Genomic DNA, 26,402 nt, shown 5'->3' with positions numbered 1-26,402 from the left:
CAGGGCTGCTCCCCCACCAGTGAAGGGCCCCGGCAGAGGCCAGGCAGCCAGGAGCAGGCCCGGCTGATTCTTGCAAAAACCAAAGGGGCCTGGGGCCCAGTGCCAGGCGGCTCTGGACTCGGCTCCTTGGAGCTCTTCTACCCACTTGGCAGCTGAGGCCTCGTCTTCCTGGGACGGAGGGCTGGCAGAGCGCCCCCCACGCCTGGCAGAGGAGCCCCAGCCCCACCCCCGGGCGCCTGCTGGCTTCTGCGTCAGCATGTTGCCCAGGGTGACGTCAGGCTCACTGGGCTCCTGGGCCCGGAGGGCTGTGGAGGCCACAGCGCATGCTGGGCAGCACCTGGGCAGGGGGCAGATTCCAGGGCGTCTGTGGACCGTGGCCACGAGCAGATCCCAGGAGCCATGCCCAGCCTTGGCGACGATTCCAGGCCCTTGTCTTGGAAGGATTTAATGGGGTCCCATCCTACCTGGAGCCCCATCCCCCCATGAAGTCCTGCAGGTACCGGGGGCTCCAAAATTGGGTGGGCCTCCAGTCTCCCCCCGTAGGGCTGCCCCAGGCAGCACAGAAGTCCAGAGCCTAGCCCAGGGATGCATCACCTGGTGTCCTCTAGGGCAGCCATGCCCAGTGTCCCTGTCACTGGTGGAGGCATAGGTCACGGGCTCACTCATGCAGCCTTGGGCTCTCTCTGAGCCACACCTGCTGCCTGAGGCTGAGCCAGGCTGCCCCGCCCACCCACTGCCGCCACTTCCTTCTCCACCTGGCCAAAGGCCTCTGCCAGGAGTAGAGAAAGGCAGGAGCTTGCTGTGGCCCATGTGGGTGCAGAGGTGTGCTGGCTGACTGCCCACCCCGTGTGACAACCCCACAAGGCTGTGCACCTCAGGGCCCAGGTGGCCTCCCTGTTCAGCTGGCCCCCCTCCTTTAGTGCCCAGCAGGCAGGACCCCAGCACCCTACTAGGAACCTGTCACCCGGCCTCAGCCCCGCTGACCTGCTGATGGATTTGCGGCCTCTACATGGTGGCAAGTCCTTCAGAAGGGACAGACGAGGCTGTGAGGTGTCAGTGTTCTCACGGGTACACCCATGGGAGCTCACTGCTATTTCCTGGCAAGGCTGTCAGCAGGCCTGCTGTATACCTGCTGTGCGCCTGCTGTGAGTACAAGGCCCCGGCTGGGGCCAGATGCCAAGGTGATACCAGGACACAAGGAGCTGAGGATAGGGATGCTCACACCCAGCACAGCCGAGCGTCCTGTCGGCAAACCCTCATGCTTCCTGGGACCCAGCAGGCACAGGTCTCAGGGTGTCCCCCCTTTGCCTTCCTGCGGGGCTGCCTGTGGGTGGCCTGGTGTCCCCAATGCTTATCCAACAGTAGCTGGTCATCTTTGTCCAGGAGGGCCCCTGGAGGTGGGGGTGAGACATGAGGATGTGCCCTTTAGGGGTAAGGTTCTGCAGGTGGCAGCCCTGGCTTCTGGGTGCACAGCTGTGGGGACACTCAGCACTTCTGGGGGAGCCCCAGCAGGTGCCGGGCCTTAAGAAGGGCACAGGTTGCTCCAGGCCACGTACAAGTAGCACATACCTGCTCCCTACCACTGTGCATTGTCATTCAGCCCAGAAAGGGAGCCTGTATCAGTGCTGCAAGAATGCCATCATGTCACGAAACGGTGCTCCCGGAGACTGCAGTGAGACTGGCCATCATCTGCCCGTGACAGAGCGGGTGGCATTTGTCCAAAGGCTGTGGTTACAAGTGGGAGATGCCAGACGTGGATGACACCCAGCTTAGATTAGAAAAGGACCTGACGTATCCTTGAGTGTCCTTAACCAGCCAGCTTTGCAGATGAGGAAACTGAGGCCCAGAGATCACCCACCATGTGTCCCAAGGCTAGAGCCAGGGTGGGGGCAGTGAGCTGGGCTCATGACACTGGAGTGGCCATCAGGGTGGGGCACTACCCACAGTCCCCACCTCGTCAGCAGCAGGACCATAGGGAGCCGAGGCAGAGCATGTCCCCTCTCTACCTCCGGCTCCTGACCCAGACCAGGACATAGTTCCAGGAACCGTGCCATGGGGACTTGGGGCAGAGCCAGAGAGTGTGCCATTGACCCGCCTGGAGGCCACCAGCCTCCCCCCTCCGTCCCCCAGCACTGGTCTCCCTGAGCAGCTCCTTCTGGTCTCATGATGTGCCAGGGCCACGTGCAATTTGTGACCTCTGCAAACCACGCTGACCTTGGGACAGCGGAGACTTCCTGAGCCAGAGCCAGAAGGCCGGTCCTGGTCGGCAGAGGGGCCTGGGTTGTACAGCCCAGGCAGATTTGAGAGGCACTGCAGAGGCCAAGGCAGTGAGAGGGACCCTGGCTGGGCTGTGATGGCACCTCCCACATCAGGTGCACCAGCACAGGGCTCAGCTGGCCACGCACTCTCTCCAGCTGCATCCCCCCCGCAGTGCAGCCCGGCGCTTTCTCTCTGTGGCCTGGTACTCCTCCTAAGCATCTGAGACATGTGGCCAGCTGCGAGGGGGATGGGCGGTACTTACAACCAGGTCTCTGTGGCCCGAAGCCACTGCCTGCACTTGTGAACAGTACCCCCACCTGCCTGCTGGCTCCTCTGGCCCTGGCCCCATCCAGGGTCCCTCGCTCCGTTGCCTGGCCCTTGTCTCAGCCCTGAAGAGGCTGAGGCCGTCTGGTCCTCACCTTGGTGGGCCGTGGGGTCTGACCTGTGGCTCCCACTCATGAGTGGCCAGTGGTGACAGGTCTCTGCCCCCCCAGGGCCTGGGCTTCACGTGGGGTGAGGGGACAGCCGGCAGCCAGCCCTCCCCTGCAGCACAGCCTGGCGCTTTCTTGTGGCCCTTGGTTGGTCCATGCCGACTGACATTTCGATTCCTTGGGCTGAGCCCACCCCCGCTCCCAGGGGACACCAGCACCAAAGCCACTCTCAGTGGCAGCTTCCCAGTCTACCCTCCCTGTTGCCCTGGGAGCTTCCTGTCTCCCTCTGTGCTCAGCTCATGCCCTGAGCGGTCAGAGGTCAGCCTCCCACCCAGTGTGGCCTCCCTCCAAGCCTGCTCCACACTTTGGGGCCTTGATAGGCTTTTCTTTCCATTCCTCCCATCTCCTCATCCTTCTAGACCCACCCCTCCATGGTGGCCACCTCCTGCTGTGTCATTAGAGACCCTTTCCCAGGCATAGGCTGTCACTGAACACAGCTGGATGGCGGGGATGCAGCCCCATCTGCCTCCCCCACTGGACAGACTGGCTCAGGCCTTCGCGTAATCTGCATGGGGGTGTCCACGTGTTCCTGAGATCTCTGAGACCAGGGCCTCCCACATAGGCAGGCTGGGGTCCACCTCCTGTCCTGTTGTGGACAAGCCATGCGGGAGGGAGCCGGCAGGGGCTGTCAACACCACGCGGGCAGGGCTGGCCTCCCTCCCTTGGAGGAGGCCGCTGGAACCCACGTGAGCAGGGGCAGAGCCTCCCACATTGCACACCAGTCTGTTGCGGGGCCGGGCCTAGCTGGTACCAGCTCACGAGTGCCAGTTTAATATCATGTTGGTAGATTAAAATCAGCCAGGAGTAACTACACCACGGGAACTGGCAGCCGCTCGGTCCCCCTCATCCCTGCCGGATGTTAAACAGGCACCAGCCTCCTACAGCAGTGACCCCCAACCCCAGCAGGAGCACCCTGCCACTCATGCCTGCTCATGGGTGAATGACAGGGTCGTTGGCAGCATCTGTTTCCAACCTCCTCTGTGACCCCTCGGCTCTTCCTACTCTGGCCCTGTGACTGCACGTGTTTCTGTTTGTGTTTGGCCCGTGTGAGAACCGGGATTGGCCAGGACGGCTCCACGCTCTCCCTGGGCAGATCCTCTGCGCAGAGGAGCAGGCTGGGTGGTTCTGCTTTCTCTCCGTCAGGACATTAGGGACCAACCCAGGAGTCGGCTCCTGCTGGGTGTCCCGTGTTTCCACCTGGGGACAGGCCCGTGGGGGGAGGCAGCTGTAGCCGTTCCTCCCCTGAGGTCACACAGGGACCATACTGGGCAATCGCCCCCCCTACCCCCGCCCGTGGCCAGTGGATACTGGCTGTGGCTGGTCTCAAGGCAGCCAGGAGGGCTTCCTCTGCCCCCGAGGCCAGCTTGCAGGGGAGAAGGGCCTGGACATCACGGGCAGGGTCTGGGTGGGTTGGTGGAGGTACTCTGGGCTCCATCTGGGCCTTGTGAATCCCACGTGGGTCCTGGGGGCTGTGGGGGGCCATGCAGAGCTGGGCCACCTGGGCAGGGACCCAGGTTCTGAGCCCGATCCCTGGCACCGTCTGGGGTGGGTGTTGCTGCTGGGGTTCTCAGGGGCCTCTGCACATCCCACGTCTGCACATGTCCCCTCTGCCACGTGATCTGCTCTCCTCAGCGCTCCTCCAACCAGCCCAGTGCCTGCATTCCGCGCTTACCCGGAGCTCCAGGGCAGAGGAGCCTCCCAGGCCACATCCCGCTCAGCGCCCAGGCCAGCGGGGTAATTAATTTCCTGAGCGTATTAGCTCTGCTCCTTACACACACATCAGAACTGCTCTGGATTTTAAGACGCAGATTATTATTGTTTTAAGGGATTTCTATAATCCGAGAACTGAAAAACAACTTCTCTTATCAAAAGCAGACTCCAGGGAGCAGGTGAAGAGCACTGGGGGACAGGCTGACTCAGGGACCCCTAGTAACCGGCATAGATGGGGCGTGGGATGCCTGCCACCCAAGGGGTCCTACGACTGGTCCTGAACAACACGGACAAAAGCTTCTGTCTTAACAGGACACGTGCCGCTGCCCCCTACCCCAGCCCCACTGGCTCCGACATTTGAGTTTCTGGTAGATCTGAATACAGGCAGCGAGGCGGAGGGAACTTGGTCATCTGATGAGGACGCCCCTCATGGAGCAGAAGGTGCCCCTGTTCCCTGCACGTGGCTCCCCACTGGACACGTGTCCTCAGGCCCAGAGAGCAGGGCCAGGCTGGCTGGCCCGGGAGCCCGGGCCACAGCTGGCCCTAATCCTGTCTTCATCGTCCCCTGGTTGGCGAGACCTTGGCTCCTATGCTTTCTTTAATTTCATGAATAAATTCAGTGAACTGGAGGCACCAGGCCTCACATCTCGAGGTTTCTGCTGAGGCCAGCCCCGGGCCACAGCCCCGCAGACCTTTTCTGGCCTCCAGTGACCCTGAGAAGGCTGACAGTGGCCTGACCAAGGAGGCCTGGCGTGGCCAGTTACCATCCACCGGGGAAAGAGAACATTCTGGAACAGCTGACCAGGGCACTCTGTGGTCCTGGGCAGCTTCCCACCCTGGCCCTTGGTCCCGTGCCTGCCGGGCTCCCTGGCCCGCCCCCTCTGACTCCTCTGTCAGCCTCATCTGCCCACACACAGGACCTCGGGAGGGAGAAGGGAGCAGTACCGGCCAGACATGGCGTGGCCTTGGCTGGGTGAGTTGGTCCAGTCTGGCTTCTTTGTCTGTAAAGTGGGGTGACAGACTGCAGCTCAAGGACAGGAGAGTTTTGACAACATCTGCCATGACCTGTGCTTGGCACCCACGCAGCCTGGAACTCTGGGGCTGGCACCCTGATGGAAGTGGGTGCCAGGCATCGGAGCCCAGACCCCTGGGCACTGGGCAGGCTGGGAAACTTCTCCCAGCCCCCCACAGCCTCACCTGTGGCCTGGGCCACCCGGTCCGGTTTGGGAGTCTGGGAAGGCACAGACCGGCTGGGAACATGCATCGTCCTGCCGTTTGGTTTCCTTCTCGCGAGAGACAGTCACAAGTTCCCCTGGGCAGGCAAGTGAGCTAAGCCCGCACACAGTGTAAGAGCCCCCAGGGGCATGCAGGGTTGAGCCGAGCCCGGTTCCCAAGGGAGCTTGTTGGCGGTCAGCCTGCCCCCACCCCCTAGTCCTGCTCAGACCTCCCAGGGCCTGGCTGCCAGTGCCCCCAGGATGACAACGCCAAGGCCAGAGACCCCACTGAATCCAGATGGGGATGCTCTGGGCAGACTTGTCACCACGCTCTCCTCAGATGCTCAACCTCGCAGGCTGGCCTTGTGTAGCCCACCTGCCCAGAGGACCTGGTGGGTGGGGTCTCAGAGCAAAGACGCTATGGTACCATCAGGCCTGGTGCAGGACTTGGACCCCCAGGGCATCCCAGCCCCTCCAGTGCAGTGGTGTGGGGCCTGCTGAGGGCAGGAGGTCTCTTCTGGACAGCACAGAACCCGTGGGGGCTGGAGACCTGACCATCCCCAAGGGCTGTGAGGACATGGACTGAGACACTGTGTGACTCCAGCCTGGACTCAGTGAGACCGCAGCCATGACCTGCTGACCAGCCTGGCCTCTGGCATGCCCTTCCCCAAGACCTTGTCCCTGCTGCTGTCCAGTGCTCTGTCCCCAGGCACAGCTGCTGCGGCCCGCACTCTCCTGCCACACTGCCTGTCTTGGGAGAGGGGCTGGCACACCCCTGTGGGTGATGCAGGGGGCATGGCTGGAGGTAGGGAGGTGTGTGGGAACCCAGTCAGGAGGCAGAAGTGCCTGAGCTGCACATCCTGTCTCCCTTGTGAAGATGAGGATGTGAAATGGGGCCCCGCCAACTGCCTTACCTATAAAGGGGGCTGGGAGCCTCAGACCGATCTGGCCACGGTGAGCACCAGGGGAGTGCTGTCAGCCACCAAGTACTCAGCGGGGTGTGGGGTGTGTCAGCGACAGTGACAGGATCCTGGGAAGGATCAAGTGCCAGCTGCCACCACGGGCACGTGCGGCTTCAGGCGCAGGGCCAGGAGCAGTGCTCCCAGGCCCGAGGGCTCTGTGATGGACACAGCAGCCAGTGGAGTTTCCTAGACCACGTCCTGACTGTGGCTGCACCAGCACACGTGGCATCTGTTCTGGGAGAGACTCACTTTGATCAGTTTCTCGGCAGAGCTGAGACCCCAGAGGACAGCCCTTGCCCTGCCCCCACTGGGACAACGGAGAAACTGGGGTTAAGGCAAAAATAACTTCCTTCCTAAGGATGAGCATTTCTGAAATCCAGCTTGTTGGCCTCAGGCTAAGGTTCCCCACTGAGATCCCCACCCCCTGCCCCCAGCTCCTTAGGTTCCTGCAGAATGGGCGGCCTGTTCTCCAGCCCTCCCTCCAGAAGAGGTGGCCCAAGGCCGTGCCCAGGAGTGCAGATGCACCACCTTGCTGAACAGTGTCAAGCAAGGGTGTCAGGGCCAGGGGTCCTCCAGCTGGTCCCAGGAGGGGCTGTCTGCACCGCCGTTCCCTCCCAGAGGGGCAGTGATGATCTGCAAGCCTGGCCAGTCCTGCACCTGTCAGCAGCTTCCAGATCACACGCACCTGCGCCCTGCTGTTTGCTAATTTCCCATCAGTGACAGACAGCAGCCGGGCGAGGAGTAGGTCCAGGCTTGGATCAAGCTGGCAAGATTTAACACAAAACAGGTAGGAAGCAGTTCTCATTTCAGCTGAGGCAGAAATGGAGCGGGGCTTTGGAAGAGGCGTCCTCCCTCAAGGGCGAGGGTAGGGGGCCAGCGAGGCCAGAGGAAGGGGGACCCAGGGCCTGGACTTCTTCCTGGGCCTGGGCACAAAATGAGGAGGGGGAGCAGGACAAGGGAGCCCCAGGCCTTTCCAAGCAAGCGCTTCGGTGTCGCTCTGGGAATTTGGGAGTCGTAGATCCTCCCTCAGTCTCTCCCTGAAGTTGCAGGATGCTCGCCTGCCCCTGTCACCCTGGCCTAGGGCTCTGCTGGACCCTTGCAGATGTGGGAATGGGCCTTTCTGGACCTCAGATCCCGTTGGTCATTGATTCTGATGTTCAGTGAACGCAAAGAGCAGTGATGTGTGTGTGTGTTTGGGGTGAGGGGGGCTGGCTGGCCACTCAGACTCCTGGGAGACAGCTCGGTCAGATGGGTAGAGCCCCTACCTGGGCACAAGAAAGTGCTGTGTGTGCCCACGCTGGGGCCCTGGGGTGGGGCACTGACCTGGTTGTATGGCCACCTGTGTCCATCTCGACTGCCCGGCCCCCTTGCCCCTCGCCCAGCTCCTGAGTCAGGGCTCCCCAAGGCCAGTGGGGGCTCAGGGCAACTGTGCGTTGCGGTTGGGCAGAGTAAACGGAAGAGCGAGAGCAAGGTTGACCACACCTGGACTGAGGCGCCCTGGTTCCTGCCCCTGTGAGGGACTGTGGGACCCAGGCCGAGGTCCTTCTACGAGGGGGCCAGTGTCCAGGTGGGAGGATGATCGCAGGGCAGAGGAAAGAGGCTGGGCCCCAGGTGCTGTCCTGGGCCCTGCACACCAGCCTGTAAGTGCCCCACCAGCAGGGGTGGCACAGCTGGAGGACCCTCAGTGGTCCCCCAGCAGGGGCTGCGGGTGCTGGGAGGGGAAAGAAACCAGGGACCAGCAAACAGACCGGCCAGGGTGGGCTGGGGAAGAGTGGGCACTGAGCCTGAGGGAGCATCAGCGAGGTAGCCCCAGGCTGAACAGCATGAGCTTCTGCTGTTTCTGGCAGGTTCAGGACACAGGTTCCAAGCCATTAGGGCCTGAGAACAGCCTCACCGCAGCCTGTTATCTTGTTTAAACAGCCCTTGCTGTTTGAAGTGCCAGGTCTGATTGTGCCGTTACTATGAGCGTCACAGTTGTCACTGGAGGGGGGCAGGGCAAATGGTGACTCTGACTTCTGGACCCGTCGGAAGTCCCCCCACCCCAGAGAAGCCCCATCTGTCGCTGGCCCAAGGCCTGCAGGGCTGAGCGCTGGCCTTTCCTGAGCCTTATGCCACCCCTGGCTGGGCTGCAGCGAGCGGCCATGGGAGAGGAGGAGAGGTGACGAGGGAGCAGAGGAGAGGGGAGAGGCAGTGGCTCTTTGTCGAGCCCCCTTCTTGTCCCTGCGGGGAAGGCCCGGTCCCCGCGGGCATCGGGACTATGAGGGCGCGAGGTGCGCTGCCCTGAGTTGCTAATCCCTTTATGCTCCCCGCTAATCTCCACCCTGCCTGGCGAGTCCTGTGGCCGCGGGGCTGCCCGTCTGCAGATGGCGGCAGAGGCGGGGGGGTGGGCAGTCAGCAGAGCAGGAGCCGGGCCACCGACGGGAACGCGTGGTGGAGTCGGGTCCTGGGGCTGCCACACAGACCCCACGGGTTTGAGTTGGGGAGATAAACCCTGAGGCTTCGTGCACCCCCCGGATCAGGGAGTTAGTTCCTGGTCGATTTAAAGCCAGAAGAGCACCTGTTTATAACCCCTTTTCCACGTGTTTTGCCGCTGCATTGTTCCACTGAACAACATAGCTGAGGTGAGAAGGGACACGGGCCACTGTCAGCAGAGCACCAGCGTGGCACAGGGCCTGCTGCAGAGAAGGAGGCCCGGCCCTGCCATCCTGATGCCCCATCATGTGTCCAGGCCCTGCCAGGGGAGGGGAGGCTGGTGGGGCGTGTGGACCACCCCACCAACCAGGTCAGGCCATCTGTGGGTCAGCCGGGGACAGGTGCACCTCAGAGGGAGGACACTCGGCACCCAGCCCCCTCTCACCACAGCCCCTCGAACACCTACAGCAGTGCCGTCTGGCCCTGCCCGCCATCTCCCCGAGTCCAGCAGACCCGGCACTGCGCTTATGGGCCGACAGTGAGCAGTGTGGAGAACAGGGCAGGAGGTGCTCGTAGCCACAGCGAATTAACAGAAGGAGTTGACGCAGTGACCAGGTACTTCACCAGGGGGTCAAGGACGGCCTCGGGGGCTGACCCCTCTGCAAGGGCCTGGAGGAAGGACAGCCCTGTGAAGGCCCCCGGTAGGATGAGTCAGGGGACCAGGTGGAAGGTGCAGGGTCACCCCACTAGGATGGAAGCCACTGAGGGGGTGGTGAAGGGATTTGGAGTCACATGGAGTCAGCGAGCAGAAGCAGGAGATTAAGGTGGTGGCTGTGGGAAGAAGGTTCCAGGTGTGTCTGGAGGTGCCATCAGTGGGACAGGAGACAGGCAGAGTCCAGGGCCCAGTACGGGCCCCCTGCATGCCACACCCAGCCCCCAGCCTGTGGGTGGAGGGTCATGCCCATGCCCGGGTGCCGCCTGCCCTCAGCTTGCTGGTGTGCTGGGCGGCAGGCACATGTGCGTGCCACCCTGGGGACTCTTGTGTTCTCTTAAGCCAGGACTGCTCCCTGCCCCTGCGTATCTGAGAGTGACCACCTGGGGTCCCGGGGAAGGTGCTGTGAGGGCAGCCAAGGAGCCAGGGAGGCCAGGCGTGGATGTCGGGCCCCAGTGCCCGTACTGGGGATGCTGGGCCTCCGGCCTCCTGTCACTGCCTGTCAACCATGTTTCTATCGTGACTCACTTCACTACAGCCCAGAATAACTGCTCTCATGGCTGGCAGGACCCAAAGCTCCCGGGGGGTAAAGTCCAAGGCCACCCAAGCAGTCGTGTGGGCCTGGCAGTGGAGCAGGCAGGCCAGGGATGGGTGCCGTCAGGGCTCCTCACTCTGGCCTCTCTCTGGGGCTGTCCCTGTGCTTCTCAGCCTGTCCCTCTTCTGTCACCCAGGGAGCCCTAAAGCTGAAGGGGGTCAGATAGAAGATGGTGTGGCTGGGGTCATCTGACCAAGGGTCAGAGTGCTGGGAGGCCCGGAACGACCCAGGGACATGGGAGGGCGGGATAGTAGGGTGCTGAGTGGCCAGAGGGGGACGGGTGCCAAGTGGCCCATGGCTGTGCCTGGTGGAGGGAGAGCAGTGGGAGTGGTGTGCAGCGGGGCTGTGCCCATCTGTCTCAGCCCAGGCATCCCGGGGGCTCACATGGGTACAGGTGGAAAGGAGCTGCTCGTGGCCACTTCTCTGAGATGGGCACCAGCTAGACACCTGGGCACCACTGTAGCCTCCACACTGGGGAGGAGTGAGGTCCAGAGCTACCAAGGACAGCTGTCCAGGCCAACCTGGCCACAGGGTGCAGAGGATGAGGCAGTCAGGTGCTCCCTCTGACAGCCTCCCCTCCCCTCCCACTCAGAGGCGCTGCAGCCAGGAGCAGGTCACCGGAAGGCCCTCCCCTCTTCCCTGCCCACTACCTCATTCCCCAAGGAGATTAGGGTCCCCCCCACACCCAGAGACCCTCCTCTGCCCTGCAACAAGTAGGCAGTGATGGACAGTGTGGTCTGGCCAGCACTCAGCGCCAGGCCGGTGTGCCCCTGTGGAGGGACGCCTGACCCAGCTCAGTGATTGAGCTTCTGCCATCCGTCTGTGTTGCTGTGCAAGGCTGAGGGTGGAGGCTTCCTCCCAGTTGCCATGGAAATGGCTTGCTGGGTGTCTGAGTACTAAGCTCAGCTGAGGGAGGGGAGGGGCTGCCCTGGGAAGAGCTGCTGTCACAGACTGTCCATTGGGCAGGACTCAGGGGCTGCGGTGCTCCTGAGCCTGGTGAACAGAGGGCAGCTCGGAGGCCCCATCACACACGTCTCCCTGTGGGCAGCTGGACCAGGACCACATCTGTGCAGGGCCGTGGTGACTCCATCCGGGCCTGGGTGGCTGAGCAGAGGCCCTGCCCTCACAGACACTTCCAGTGAGAAGGGGTGGAGAAACCTGGATCCCGGTGACAGCGGGGATCTGGGGCTGCCTGGGGAGGCCAGAGCACCCTGGCCATCCCTGCGGACATGAGCAGAGGTCTGGGTCATCTGTATTAGTTCCCACACTGAGCCTCTGGCAGGAAGGTGCTGCCTTGCTGTGTGGTGTCTTTCTGTCTGCCCATCTCCCGCCTCCTACTGCCCCTACCATGCACATCAGAAGCCCCTTGAGGACGGGCAAGTGTGCACCATGGCGTCCCCCTCAGGATCAAAAGGAGCAAGGCTGCCCTACACACAGCTGTCCATCCTGTCAGGGGAGTGGCCACAGACAGTCCAGCAACAAAGGGAGCCTGAGAAATTCTCGGCACTGAGGCGGGGCCCAGAGACGGGGAAGAGGCTGGTGAGAGAGGCTTCTCGGAGGAGGTGAAAGGCAAGGGACCAGGAAGGCCTGTGTTGGACCGTGCAGGGCCACAGTTCCCCACCGCAGCTGAGACTCCTCTGGGAGGAGAGTACAGCGTCCTAACCCTGACCGGCCAGCATCGTGTGCCACGTATGGCCCTGCTGGTCCCAGCATCCTTCTCCTCCCAGATCCCACTCTGTCCCCTGCTCTGGACAGCACCTCTCCCTCCTCCAGTCCCTCCCTGGGTCCCCATCCTGCTTATCCAGCCTTCCTGGGGATAGCCCCCACCCTCTGACCACAGCATTGCTTCTTGCCACCTGCACCCTCTTCCCGGGGAGACCTCCTGCCTGCACCCCTCACCCTGAGCCCCCCGACCTGGGACAAACTGGATCCCAAAAGGGAAATGGGCTCCAGAAGGTTGAGGACCCTCAGTGGATGGGAGGGGCAGCACAGGGCTCAAGCCACCAGGCAGCTTGCGGTCTGGGCCCAGCCTGGCCTCTGCCCCATGGAGCCCAGGGCCAGGGGCGCCCTAAGTGCATCTTCCACTTGCCTCCCACAGCCACCCCTTAGGGCCCCTGAGTACCCCCAGGCCACCCTACACTTCTCTGCAATTTTCCAGGAAGAGAGACAGACACATCCCTCTCTCACCCCCAGAGACCTGCCCCCTACTTCTTTGGGCACAAAGAATAAGCTGTTTCCCCAAGTCACCAGTGCTGTCCTTGGAGCAGGTTTATTCTGGAGGCCAAGACTGTTCTCACACCTTTCCACAGCTGCAGGTGCAGCTAACAGCCCCCCGCCCGTGCACCTGCTGGGGCTTTGGTACGTGGGTGTGAGGGTAGGGCATGCTCTCCTCCCTGCTGGAGACATCTGGGGACATTCAAGCCCAGACTCCTCCTGACAGGGTTCAGGGTGGGCCAGGGAGGTCTTGAGGGCTCCTACCGCCCACCAGGCCCAGAGCACAGGGCTCTGGGCCTCACCTGCCTCCCTAAGCAGTGGAGAGGGGAAGGGACGGTCAGCAACATCCCGGCGATGGACCCCAGATGCCGACTGGGACCTGCCAGCTGACAGGCTGCCCCACGTGTGCCATCACCACAGAAGGAGCTCAGGGGGCCAGAGGCTTGGCTGTTACTGGTGAAGGTGCCAGCTTGCTGTCCATCCCTGACTGGACCTGCCCTCTCAGCCCACCCAGCCCGGGGGCTGCAGCCTTGCTGCCCAGTCCCGCCCTCGGAGCCCTGGTAGCCTGGCACTGTGGCCCAGGCCTGAGCTGCAGAATGGGCCACTGCGGGGCCAGCACCACCGTGGTGAATGGAGCTTATTCATGTCCACAGCCCAGCGGCTTCCAGCATGAAAAGCTGGATTCACGGTTCCCGAGAACAAACCCTCCAGGCTCTTCTATAGCAGGCAGACCTGGGCTTCCCAGACCCTAACAGAACCAAGAACTCAGATTAGGGAGGGGCTGGAGGAGGGTGGGCCAGATGGAAGGGTGTGGAGCCCACTGCGCGGCATGAGGACAGTGGGGACCCGGTGGGAAGGGTGCTTCCTTGGGCCTCGCTGGGCCAAGAGACCCTGCCATGGGCTCCCCGCCCCCCAGCAGGCCAGGGCCTCTCCCTGACTAACCCACCACCCCGCCCCGCCCTGCAGAGCCGGATGGCAGAGAGCCTGCGCCTCTTCGACTCCATCTGCAACAACAACTGGTTCGTCAGCACCTCTCTCATCCTCTTCCTCAACAAGAAGGACCTGCTGGCGCAGAAAATCCGGCGCATCCCGCTCACTGTGTGCTTCCCCGAGTACAGCGGCCAGAACACCTATGAGGAGGCCGCTGTCTACATCCAGCGGCAATTCGAGGACCTGAACCGCAACAAGGAGACCAAGGAGATCTACTCTCACTTCACCTGCGCCACCGACACCAGTAACATACAGTTCGTGTTCGATGCCGTGACCGACGTCATCATCCAGAACAACCTCAAGTACATCGGCCTTTGCTGAGGAGCCGGCCGCCCGCCGTGGCGAAACCGGGGACCGCTCCCCAGCGCACTCAGAGAGCAGCCCCGGGGCCGGGAACGGGCGGAGAGGCCCCCCGCCCCCCTCCTGGCCCCCACGTCTCTGCAAACACGAACATACATGGATAGGTTGCTAGGTAGGTAGACACACACTCACACACACGCGCACACACGGCAGATGGCAAGGCTCCCCCACGGGGCTGAGTTCCCCTGAAGACTTGAGGAGCTGTCGCCATGTTCACTCTGAGCCCCTCCAGCCTAGTCACCTTGCCTTCCCAGTGGCCCCGCTCTGCATGGGGGTCCGTCCGGGACCACGAGGAGGGGCGGCCAGCTCGCCAGGAGGGGGCGCTCTGCCGACCCACCAGGAGGAGAACCAGAGCTGGGCGGCCCACCTGCGCTGGAACCCCGGCCGCTGAGGCCACCCGACGGCACCGACCAGCCACTCCCAGCTCTTTTTAAACGGCTTCGGAATACACAGCGAAACTCCACACGATAACACATGGCAGGACTTGACCCAGACCAGGCCAGCCGGGTTCCAGCTTTTCTTCTACCAGTCGGACATTTTATAAATTGAAACCTGGTTTTTTCTCCTCTGACATTGTTTTTTTTTTCGGCCCGATCTCGTGGTGTTTCGCAGAAATACAGAAAATTTCCAACGCAGTTGAGTATTCTTTTTTAAATGCAGATTTTTCCAAACCTATTTTTTTTTCAGGTGGTCCTTTTTGTGTCTGGCTTGCTGAGTGTAAAAGTTGTTACCTGGACGAGTCTGTCCATCCGCGCCTGGCGGCGGCCTCGGGGGCAGCATTGTACATAAGCCCGCGCAGCGTCCTCTTGTTACTGGTGCGGTTTCCGCTTCGTTTTTATTTCCGAAAATAAGTGTGATGTATTTAAAGAAGGTCCTTCACCCAGGAGCGGATGAACAATAGCTAAATGTCTTGGTATTTAAAGAGTAAGTTGCCTGTGGCTTTTTGGCAAGTGGAGGAAGGGGAGGCCCGAGATGTGCCCGGTGCCCGCCGGCCCACTGAGAGCAGCCGCGACCCCTGTGAAGGCTCGGCCAGCCTCGCTCAGAGCCTGAGGGAGGCCCTTCCTGCCCCGGCCATGGCGCTGCTGCCACCATGAAGGACCTTGGCTGAGAGCCACTGCCAGAGCCCTCGCCAAATTGCATTCGGTGGTGCCGTTTGCCCGGGGTCGGTGCACAGGGCCGCAGCTAAGGACTTAGGAGAGGTCGAGGGGGAGAGAGGAGCTGGCGATCGCACGGAAGTCCAAGATTGTCTACTTCAAGAAATAAAATACCCTGAATGAGCTGAGCCTTGTGTCCGAGTGCTGTGTGCGCGGCTGACACGTGGGAGGGTGGCGGGGACACCTTCCACGCTACGTGCCTTTTTCTCTCCCTGCTACTCACATTTAGGAAAAGTCGCTTTGAGATGAATGTCGAGAATAAACAGCCCCAGGAGAGGAAAGAAGCTGCCAACAGGGGAGATGTTCGGGGCCCTTGTGTCCGAGGGGCTGAGGTTTGGGGGTAATGACAGCACCCACCCCGGCTGTACCCACCTCCGTGAGGGTCAGAGTCCTCCCCCCAGAGTGGAAGGGGTGCCCGGAGAGCCAGAAGGGTGCAGGGTGGGCCTGCAGGGTGTGGGGAGCGTTGGCTGGGTGGAAAACACTAGTTAGCAGTCAGGGAAGTTCACACTGCTCCTGGCTCTTTACAGAGTGTCTTATTTAATGCTCACCACTGCACAGGGGTGTTGGCGGTGACCCATTTTACAGATGAGGAAAGATGGTCAAGGATGGGGAGCAGGGGGGCCAGGTTCCCCAGGAGCAGGCATGGCCTGTGCCTCCCAAGACCTGGGTCCTTGCCCAGCTCTGTACCCGGACGGCCAGGGCAAGAGCCCACAGCGAGGTCACCTCCCCAAACCCAGGACCAGGCACAGAGCCCCAGCATTGGGGAGGGGACAGACAGACATTGGTGCAGGTTCCCGGCACTCAGATACTCAGACCGGCCCTTGCTTCCCCAGCCCTGAGCCCACGTGGGGATGCCCTGCCACACCTTCCACGTCACCAGACAGCAGAAACCCAGGGGGCTCTTGTCTAGGAAGAAACAACCTGTGACTTCAAATCTTTGAGACTTATTTTTAACTTTAATGCCAACTGTGAAAAGAGCAGTAATCTCACCATGAGCATCTTTAGCTAAAAATACACAAAGAATAGAATTCTCTCTCCTGCCCCGATGTGTTCACAGGGTAGAGGAGACTTCCCTGGGACGGTGCTCCGCCAGCACACAGCAGTCGGCCTCTCCCCTCCCGTCCCCTCGCGCCCCCCCTCGGTCTCCGCCCGCATCGGTGCTTCCTCTGACCAGCCCACTGCATTCCCCACGCTCCACTGATCCCTCTGCTGGTGTGACCGCCCCCATCCTCACCGCCCAAGGCCCATCGTCCCTCGGGGCCCAGCTCCCCGGCCTTGGCAGCCCCCTCCCTCCCTCACACCACCTATCAGAGCACCCATGCCTGGGCCAGGAGGGAAGGGGTGTCTGCACTATCTGACCCACCTCCTTCCCTCGCTGGCTGCCCAATCAGGGTTCAGCCTGAGGAAGGCATGAGCTGAAGTCCAGGAGGGGCCCAGACGCCCGCATTAGCTGGGGAAGTGAGCTCGGGACCAGCAGAGGGGACGGCGATGGGGCTGGAGTTGGTAGAGAGCGGCCTTAAGGAGAGAGGGTCCCCTGTGCAGGTGGGACCATTGAGGGCTGTCAGGCTGAGGACGTGCCTGGAGCCCTGGTAGCGGCACTCCTCACCCTGTGGTGTTGGGGCCGGAGGAGCAGGGGCAGCACTGGGCCACCCTCTCTGGGCACTGAGGGAAAGGGGGCAGAACAGGCCAGGGCTTCTGCTGCTCCCAGAGCCCAAGCTCCCTTGGACACAGCCACCCCGATCTCCCTCCAGCCCAGAAGGTGTGACTCCAAGAATGCCCCTACCCAGCCCAGCCCTGCCCCTTCCTGAGTCCGCAGGGCAGAGGCCCGAGTGCATCCTCCCTGCCTCCGTCCCACACTCTGGGCAGGGAGAGCGCCTGCTTCCACCCCATGGCCCCACCCAACATCCAAACCCAGCAGCACACAAGCAGTCAGTGACAGCGGTCCCTGCTGCCCTAAAGCTGAGCCAGCGGCCCTCAGCTCCAGCATCTCTCAGCTCCAGCACCGCGAGCACCAGGCAGGGCTTGAGGACACAGTCAGAGGGCCCGAGTTGGGGAGTGGGCCTTCCGGGGGCCCTAGAGTCCAGTTACAGAGGGATACTTGGTGTCAACCCAGAGCCCTCACCTACGGGACACTCTGTCCACACGGGGTTGGCAGAATAGGGAGGAGATGGGTTCCTCCAGCATCCGTGGTGTCAGTCCCTCGAGGCCTGGTGGACTGGGAGCCTGACATGCCATCGGGCCTAAGAGGAGGAGCAATCCCGCCAGGCAGGCATGGTCCTGTGGCGCCCCCTGCTGACCATGCTGGGAAACCACGCAGCCAGCGGATGCCAGGGCCCAGGAAAGGCTTGTCCCCCACAGACACCCCAACACATAAGTCGAAGGAGCGAGGGACCAAATGAGCAAAGAGCATTAGGAGAACAGCTAACACGTCGTCCTTTCAAATACTGCACAAAACCTGCTAAACAACCAGGACTCGTTGAGTGTCAGCGCTCCCCTGGGTGCAGAGGGTCCTTCTGGTGTGGCTGTGGACAAAAACCCGTACCAGTGACCACCAGCGTGAGAGCCAACTGCACCCCAAGTGCAGACCGTCCTGGCAGGACCACAGGCCCCTCTGCTACCTGGTGCTACTCGGGCTTTTTTACTGCCCGAGGCCCCATGCTGGAGAGCGGAGCCCCTGAAGTAGACGCCCTCACCCCACCCAGGCCCCCACCCACAGGCCCCGCAAGGACACCCCCTAGGACACAGCCACATCAGCCAACTTGGAAGCCACTGCACTCGGGGCCCCCTCAGAGGGACTTCCTGGGGCACCTGCCACACCATATGTGCTCCCCTCCATCTAGCAACCCCCCCCTCCACTGCCACACACTCCTCACCAGTGTCCCTCTGGGCACATCGCAGACAATGAGTAGTGATTTGGGGGGCCTCCAACGAGGCTTGTCAGAACCACGGCCCCCCTACTCCCCGTGGGGTTCCCAGCACTTGTGGGTTCTGGAAAACTTGGCAGGGAGGAGACAGGGAGGCCAGTACACCAGAACCCAGATGACCATAGAGCTTTCATCATTAGGACGGTGTTGCCTGGCAAGGTCTAGACAAGAAGGCTTCAAAGCAAACCAACCAAAAACCCATCCCAGGGACCTTCTCGAGCTAAATGTGAAAACGCTTTCACTTTTAGAAGAAAATATAGCAGTAGACGACCAGGAGTTCCTAGCACCAGTGTCTCTTAAGCAGCACCCCCTAAAAAAGCCACAAAGGACAGGACTGAAGAAAGTCTACATTCAAATGAAAACCTGCTGGGCCAACGAACAGTGACAAGCCATGCAAAACAGCCCCGGGGAAATTATATTTGCAGTGTGTGTGACCCACAAAGGGCTAGAATCTGGGATAAATGCAAAACTCCCTCAAATCAAGGAGAAATGGAAAAACAACTCAACAGAAGGGGTTCTGGCTCCCGGAGGCACCAGGCAGGAGAGGTGACGGAGACAGCGCCAGGCAGAGAAGACGCCCCTCTCTGGGTCTCGGGGCACAGCAGAGCCATACGATAGCCACACCACACAGCGCCCCGCCGGGCTCTCCAGGCTGCAAGGCCACCGGAAAAATGGCCGCCCAGAAGGCCTGCCTCTTCCAGCCCCACGACACCCTCTTCCCAGGGAGGGAAACCTGAGCAGGAATGTTCAGGAGCCCAAACCTCTGCATGCCTGTTGACTGGGCAGGGGTGAGTTTACTGCATGTAAGGGCGGGTGGGCCGGAATTATAATCACGAAATAGAGCCTGTGACAGAACGTAGGTACATCTCTGAATCGTAACATTGGGATTTTTAAGGACCAAAGGGATCCATCAGGAAGATCCTTTTACACAGAGTTTTAAAAACACTCAAAGCAAGATCTCTAGATTAGTTACATCTGTGGTCAAATACAAAGACACGTGTTGGGGACACAGTCACCAATTACTGGCCACCCCAGGGAGGGTGAGAGAAAGGGGGCTGGGTTGGGGAGGTTCACAGGGGACTTGGACTGCATTTATTTTTTAAGCAAAAATCTCAAGCAAATACGAAATGTGGTGGGATATTACAATTGAGCACAGCTGGTGATGGCACCTGATGCCCGCTGTCCTCTCTCGCTGAAGGCTTGAACAGGTCACAATCACTGTGAGAGCCCTGGATGAAAACAGTCCCCTCTCTACACCCAAGAAGGAAGGTTCCTGTGTGGTGGGCCAAGGGATTTGTGGATCTCAGCCCCAGAATCGGTCCTTCGTGGAGATGCCCCAATATTCAGGGACCATCAACCATGGTCGCCCAGGAGAACCAGCTAAGGTGCGTTTAAAGAAGATGATGGGTGGGATAGGGTGGTCTCTTTAAAAAGACCACCAGGAGTTCTGCTGTCAGGTCTAGCGCACCCAGCCAGGTCTGGCGGAGGAGGGGATGGACTGGTGGTGTGCACATGCCCAGCCCCCAGGGCTCTGCACCGGATCCGTTTCCCTCCTCTCTGGGACCTCAATCAGGGAGTCCTGTGCTACACGCTTGGCTAGCTTCTTCCCACTTGGCCCTCACTTCAGGCCTGAGATGGGTCCCATCAGCTTCACATCCGCGATGAAGAAATAGCCCATCCCGGGGTACACAGGGGACAAGGTGAGGGCAGCGGGAACCCAGTCTGGCCAACTCCTGGCCCACAACATCTCCCTGTCCCTCTTAAGGCACACCCCATAAGGCCTGATATCATGCCTCTTGGAAGGAGCCCCTTGTTTAAAAATGCTCATTGCACCATGTGACAGGATGGGCGTCAGTGTGACATGAATCTCAACCCTGCAGCCAGTGAGCAGGTGGCCGTTAGCCTGGACTCAGCATCTAATTAGCTGGAGCGGTTAGCTGGAGGGGACAGCAAGCCAGCAGGTGGAGTTTCTAATCCTTGAAAACATGCCATGGCACTGCTCAAAAGAGGACACTTACAGGGTGATAGCCACCAGGGAAATACAAATTAAAGCCAAAATGAGACGCCACCCCACACCCACCAAACAGATATAAGATCAAGTGTGGGTGAGGACCCGGAAATCCTGGGGTGCTCCTACACTGCTGGTGGGAGCTAAATTGGGATGTAAAGTTACCCCGGGCCTCGCCATTCTTTCCAGGATATATCTCAAAACAGACACATACACGTGTCCTTCGAAGGACATTTGTAAGGACGTCAGTAGCCACTGTATTCTTGGCAGCCACACGCCAGAAACAATGCAAATATCCATCGGCAACAGAAGGGACAGATACACTGTAGTGTACGCCTACAGTGTGTGTGCCACGCTCCAGCGCAAATCGGCAGAAATCGGTAACGCACAACATGCGTGGGTCTCAGAGACAAAGCGTTAAGCAAAAGAAGCTAGAAGCAAAATAGTTCAAAGAGGCATAAACTAACCTATGACCTTATAAACTGAAGATACTATGGAACCGCTTACCTTTGCGTGAGGGGCAGTCACTAGCAGGGGCAGGTGCTGGCCACATTCTACATAATTCTTGGCCTGGGTCGTGGTTCCTAGCAGGGGCACGTTTACTTCGTACTGTGTAATCAAGCGTGTGCTTTTTCAACATGTGTATTGTTCCTTGATAAAAGCATGACTTTTTTTTAATGTACTCTAGACTGTAATCAGCGTGGCAGGCGCCTGACCAGGACGGAAGACCCAGGGGCGTCCCAGCACCTAGGGCGAGCCTACCTGCAGGCAGCTGGGCCAGGTGCTTGAATGCCAAGTGCATGTTCTCCCGGCAGGTCGGCTGGGGGTCATTCAGCAGGTAGGACAGGGCGTGGATGATGTCATGCTCTAAAAAGCCATCCCTGGGGAAGGGAAGTCGGATTTATTTATTTTTATTGAAGTAGAGTTGATTTACACTGTCGTGTTAGTTTCAATGTACAGCACAGTGATTCAGTTATATATAATATCCTTTTTCATATTCTTTTCCATTATAGATTATTACAAGATATTGAATATAGTTGCCTGTTCTATACCATAGGTCCTTGTTGTTTATTTTATATATAGTAGTTTGTATCTGTTAATCCCAAACTCCTGGTTTATCCCTCCCTACCCACCTTCCCCTTTGGTAACCATAAGTTTGTTTTCTATGTCTGTGAGTCTGTTTCTAGTTTGTAAGTAAGTTTATTTGTATCTTTTTTTGATTCTACATATAATTGATATCATATGGTATTTGTCTTTGTCTGACTGACTTCACTTTATATGATAATCTCTATGTTCATCCATGTTGTTGCAAATGGCATCATTTCATTTTTTATGGCTGAGTAGTATTCCAGTGTGTGTGTGTGTGTGTGTGTGTGTGTGTGTGTGTGTGTGTGTGTGTGTGTGTACGTACCACATCTTCTTTGTCCAATCATCTGTTGATGGACATTTAGGTTGCTTCCATGTCTTGGCTATCGTAAATAGTGCTGCTATGAACATTAGGGTGCATGAATCTTTCGGAATTGGAGTTTTCTCCGGATAAACACCCAGGACTGGGATTGCTGGATCATAGGGTGAGTTTTTAAAGGACTCTCCACACTGTTTTCCATAGTGGCTGCATCAAATTACATTCCCATCAACAATGTACGAGGGTTCTCTTTTCCCCACACCCTCTCTAGCATTCACTGTGGACTTTTTAATGATGGCCATTTTGATTGGTATGAGGTGATACCTCAATATAGTTCTGATTTGCTTGGCAAGTTGGATTTAGACACAGCTAAGACTGTGCCCAGATAGGACCCAGTAAGAACCTAGAGTCAGTTGCCCGCCCTCACCTCCACCTGGAGCCTGAGCCCAGGTGACCAAAAGAAAGCACCTTCCCCAGATCCGTCTCAGATGGGAACTGTGAGGGTCCACCTGAGTCCTGCCAGGTCACCTCGGATCTGTCTACAGTGGGAACCGTGAGGTTCCACCTGAGTCTTGCCAGGTCACAGCAGGAAAGGGCACCCCCACCAGACGCCAGGCTTGTGCCCCACCCACCACTCTGTCCCAGCACCCTGCTTGGTGCAAAGCCTGTGTGTCGGCACCACCTCCCCACATGCACCCCGTTCATAGTGACCCATTGGGCCAGGGATGTGCAGGGATCGGGCTGACCAATCCCCTTCCCAGATCCTGCAACCAGAGAGGAGCCAGGGAGCTGGGAGGTCCAGAGGACTGAGGGGCAGAGGTGGTCATCTGCAGATGGCTCTGCGCAAGCGAGTGTGTCAGTTCCCAGAGACTGTCTGTGGGGAGAGGGTAGCAGCAGCCCCCAGAGAGAGGAGCGCCCCAGGGCCCCCAAGCCCCAACTTGGGGCTGAGCACTTCACCTGCATTAATACATTGAACTCCCTGCCCTGCAAGCAGGTCATTCAAAGTCATTCAAGGGCTTGCCACCCAACAGAGGGGTGCAGCTTCAAAGTGTGATGCTGGTATCCAGGGACAGCTGCCCACCTGCCCACGTTGTGGGTTGCCATAATGGAGAGCACCTCGGTGGTCTTGATCCGCACCATGTCGTTGGTGTCCTTCAGCAAAGCTTTCAGGCTCTCCAAGCAGCCTGTGAGGCAGAAAAAAGAAAACCCCTGAGCATTTACCAGGCTCAGAAATTGGCTAACCTAAAGGTGGACAGGTGAGCCAATGTCAGGAACCAGAGAGAAGCAGAGCTCCCTGGTCTTGGGGCGTGGGGGCACGGTGTGGGCTATGGAGTGTTTCAGAGTCACTAGCGGGGGCTCTGGGTGCTGGAAAGGCTTACCCCCAAGCACTCAGTCATCCAAGCCCCCTCGTGAATCTCCCTGCACACTTCCTACCGGTGCCTTCCTCCCAGCCCTCCACGGGGCTCACAAAAATGTCCTTTGCATTTGAAGAGACTGGAGGTCAAATTCCAACCTTGTCACCAACTAGTCATGTACCCCTGAAGGGTTACATTTCTGATGCCAGAGTAAGCACGTAGAAATCCCACTTCATTTATTTATGGGGCAACTGTAGCCTCACATCCCTTCTCTCCGAGTCTCTGTCTTCTTATCTGTTGGTTGAGATGCTCCTTCCCTCCCAGGGCCAGTGCTACGATGACCAAGATAACACTGGTGGGGCACATGCAGTGCTGCTGGCCCAGAGTCGGGCTCATTAAATAGCAACCTTTACTACTGAAGCTCCCTGCACTGTCTGGGGCCAGGCCGGGACCACCACACCCTGTTTGGTGGGTCTGTGGCCACCTCATTAAGTCGTAGCACAGGAAGCACACCGCTGGTGGTGTTCATTAAGGACTGACTGACCAGCTGGAAGGGATACTGTGAAGGGGCCAGTTCAGCTCTTCCCCCCTTGAGCTGCTCTGTCTGTCATTCCAGACCCTGGTTATGGTCACCTGGGCCGTGACACACTCACCTATGTGGATGGCCACGTAGACATGCTCGGGGTCATGCATGAGGTCACACAGAGCCATGAGGGCTTTCTGCCTCATCAGCAGGTCCTCCGACTGCAGCTCCTCATTCAGCTTGGGCAGCGCCCGGCAGCCGTAGGCAATGGCCGCCTGGCTGGGGTTGACATCGGGGGGCAGGTACTTGGAGATGCGGGTGTGGGCCATCTTCCCACGCCTGCGCAGGGCAGCTCTGTAGCTTTCAAAAGGAAGCTCTGCAGGAACCACTGAGTAAGAGAACCCAAAGTTGTCTTTATGGTTACTGTGATTTAGCAGCGACTTCTCATTTGAGCCTCAGAACAGTGAGGGCAGTTGGGTGGGTATTTTTAATTCTATTTTACAGATGAGCAAACTGAGACTGAGAGCAATGAAGGGATTGGTTCAAGGTCACAGTGAAGGCAGCCCAAACTGCAAACTCCAGAGTTCTCCCAATATGTTGTAGGCTGGGCCTTGGGCTCAAGGCACGGAGAAGACAAACCAAACTAAACAAACAGTGATAGGACAGCTACATTTAGTGCTTATCTGGTGCCAGCAAGCCCTAATATCTAACTCAGCTACCCCAGGAGGAGGGGACTTCTATTACCCACATTTCATGAAGGAGGAAATTGAGGTTTAAGGGAGAGGAACTGTGGAGGTCATGAACTAGGCTAGGAGCCAACATTCAAATCCAGGTCTAGTACTTTCACCCATCAGGGACCCACAGCCAGATGCTTCTGGCGCATCCACAAAGGAGGCGTTAAGGTTAAAGTATGATTTATTTTTATGACTCACACACAAACACACTTTGAGAAACCACAGGCGGGATGGCTTAGTAGTTAAGAACGGGCTCCAGGCCCTTAATAAGTTGCTTCCTCTGTGTCTTTCTGCAGCTCAAAAGGGGGATGATAGCAGCACGTCCCTCCCTCCCAAGCTGGCACATTCGCTGGTATTCATGAGCCTGGCACTCCAGGGCTTCAGGTACACTGGCTGTGTTATTATTATGCTGCTGCTGGTGGTTATGGCCTTTAGTGATAGTGACAAGCCCCCGCCCTGTGGGAATCTACTCCAGTAACCAGGTGAGCGGACCTTGATTCTAGGCACCAGATAACTAGGGAAGGAGGAGAGGAGGGCCGGGCTGGAAAGGACGTGGCCATTTTCGATGCGGTCTTCCCTGGCAGGGAATGGTGGGCGCCGGGGACAGGGTCCTGCCCTCCTCTAAGGGGCACAGGCGGGCTTGGGGTGGGAGGGCGCGAACCCCGTTGAGAGGGTCTTGGTGGGTCTAGGGGCTCCTGTTCCCCAGCCTGTGTCAGCCGCGGGCTCACCTGCCTCAGCGTGCGCGGTCCTGGTAGTGCGCGCCCGTTCCTAGGCAACCCGGTTGCCAGGCGACTCTGGCAGCGGCCGCCTAGCCTCTCTCGGCTCACCGGGCGCCCACTGCGCAGGCGCGAACAGCCTCGGGCCAGGGCCCGCTGTAAAGTAGGCACGGTGAGACTTTACTGGGTTACTGCGGGGAACAAAGGCTGCTCCGCTTTGATCGTAGTAGAGAAGAGATGGGAAGTGATTGTGGACGGCCTTCTCTGTACTGGGCACTTGGCATGCCATTAATCCTCAGAGCAAACCTGTGAGGTGATAGCATTCTCCACTTTACCCATAAGAAACTCAAAGAAGTTCGGCAGCTTCCCTCGATCACACAGGGCTGATCCCAGGACTGCTTAGCCCTGGCTCATGCTCCTTCCTCAGCGGGATGGCTGGCTGGCAGCGACACCGGTCTGTCCCTGCAGTAGGCTCAACACACTGCTGGCCGGAGCAATTGTTCTTAAAGCAAGCCGGACTCAGCCATGGCCTACATAAAACCCTTCCAGGGTTCTCCATCGGTCTCAGGACAGAGTCCAGACTCCTAGCCTAGCACTCGAGGCCCTGTGTGATGGCCACCTCCAGCCAGGCTGTTTCTCTCTTAATCCCTTAAATGGTCAACTCTTTCCTGCTGCTGCGCTGCTTGTAACACTAATCACGTCCTTGTCCTTCAGGACACAACGTGGTGTACTCTTCCTCCACAAAGCCTTTAATTTAATTTTTAAAAATTGTCCTTCCATTTTACTGTTTTTCAATCTTTTTTGTTACCTTTGAAAATATACACATAACATTCTATGTAGCATATACATGTTAATTTGTGAACCACAGAAATATAATAAGCACCTGCCAGTTCACCACAAGAACATGATCAGAGCCTGCAGCCCCTACCCCTATTCCATACCCGGGTCTCCTCTCCAAAGCTGCGGTCTCATTTTTGTGATTATAGTCTTACAAATGCCACTGGACACCATCTAGCCACACATGTCTCTCCCTGCCAACAGAAACTAGCTCACAGAAGCTCAGTGACTCAGGTCAGCTTTTAAACAGCCATTAATTATGGAAATTAATTTTGTAGCATGAGTTCTAGAAGCCAGGCATATGATATTCAGGCATCATTAGGTTTAGAACTATGCAGATTAAGGTCAGGAAATGGTAGGCATGTCCTACCCTTCACTGCAGGGCAATCAAATGCCCAAGTTACAGCCAGAGCGCTTTCTTGTGCCCTGATTGCAGAGAGGAGGAGGTGTCTTGGGGCAACGACTCGAAGGCATGAAACATGCCAAAGTACATCTGGGCTGACCTGGAAGGACCGAGATGGGGGTATTATTGTAGTCTCTGAGTTCCAAATTGTTTATTTTCATTTGAATTATTTATGAATAAGCACTATAGACACATAGAGGAAAATCCAAAAAGTATAAAAGTATAAAGTCGCCCTCCCTCCTTGGTCCCCAGCCAACAGTTGTTCTCATCTGTGACAACCACTGGAATCTTTCCAGCAATAAACTAAATTTATGCAAGTAAATATAATGCACTTACTTTTTAGTGTAACGGCAGCATACTTCAAACACTGTTCTCCGCCTTCTTTTTTTAAAATGTAATATTCGTTCACTCATTTAACATTCAC

The 26,402-nt window shown here is 58.5% G+C and overlaps 2 protein-coding genes across 2 annotated transcripts in view; one reads left to right on the top strand and one right to left on the bottom strand.

Annotated features, from left to right (window-relative positions):
- Positions 1-15,201, top strand: part of GNAZ (G protein subunit alpha z) — a 36,143-nt gene extending 20,942 nt beyond the window's left edge. The window contains exon 3 of the mRNA XM_032471659.1: positions 13,536-15,201. Within this exon, the coding sequence (XP_032327550.1) occupies positions 13,536-13,880 (345 nt within the window). The 3' untranslated portion in view covers positions 13,881-15,201. The remainder of the gene's footprint in view (positions 1-13,535) is intronic.
- Positions 1-26,402, bottom strand: part of RSPH14 (radial spoke head 14 homolog) — a 57,142-nt gene that overhangs the window by 29,027 nt on the left and 1,713 nt on the right. The window contains exons 2-4 of the mRNA XM_032471660.1: positions 23,419-23,676; positions 22,492-22,594; positions 20,768-20,886 (exon numbers count right to left, since the gene is read on the bottom strand). Of these exons, the coding sequence (XP_032327551.1) occupies positions 20,768-20,886; positions 22,492-22,594; positions 23,419-23,617 (421 nt within the window). The 5' untranslated portion in view covers positions 23,618-23,676. The remainder of the gene's footprint in view (positions 1-20,767; positions 20,887-22,491; positions 22,595-23,418; positions 23,677-26,402) is intronic.

The sequence above is a fragment of the Camelus ferus genome, chromosome 32 (assembly GCF_009834535.1).
Source record: "Camelus ferus isolate YT-003-E chromosome 32, BCGSAC_Cfer_1.0, whole genome shotgun sequence".
NCBI lineage: Eukaryota > Metazoa > Chordata > Mammalia > Artiodactyla > Camelidae > Camelus > Camelus ferus.
The sequence above is the reverse complement of the archived record's forward strand: the minus strand, read 5'-3'. Positions and strand labels throughout refer to the sequence as shown.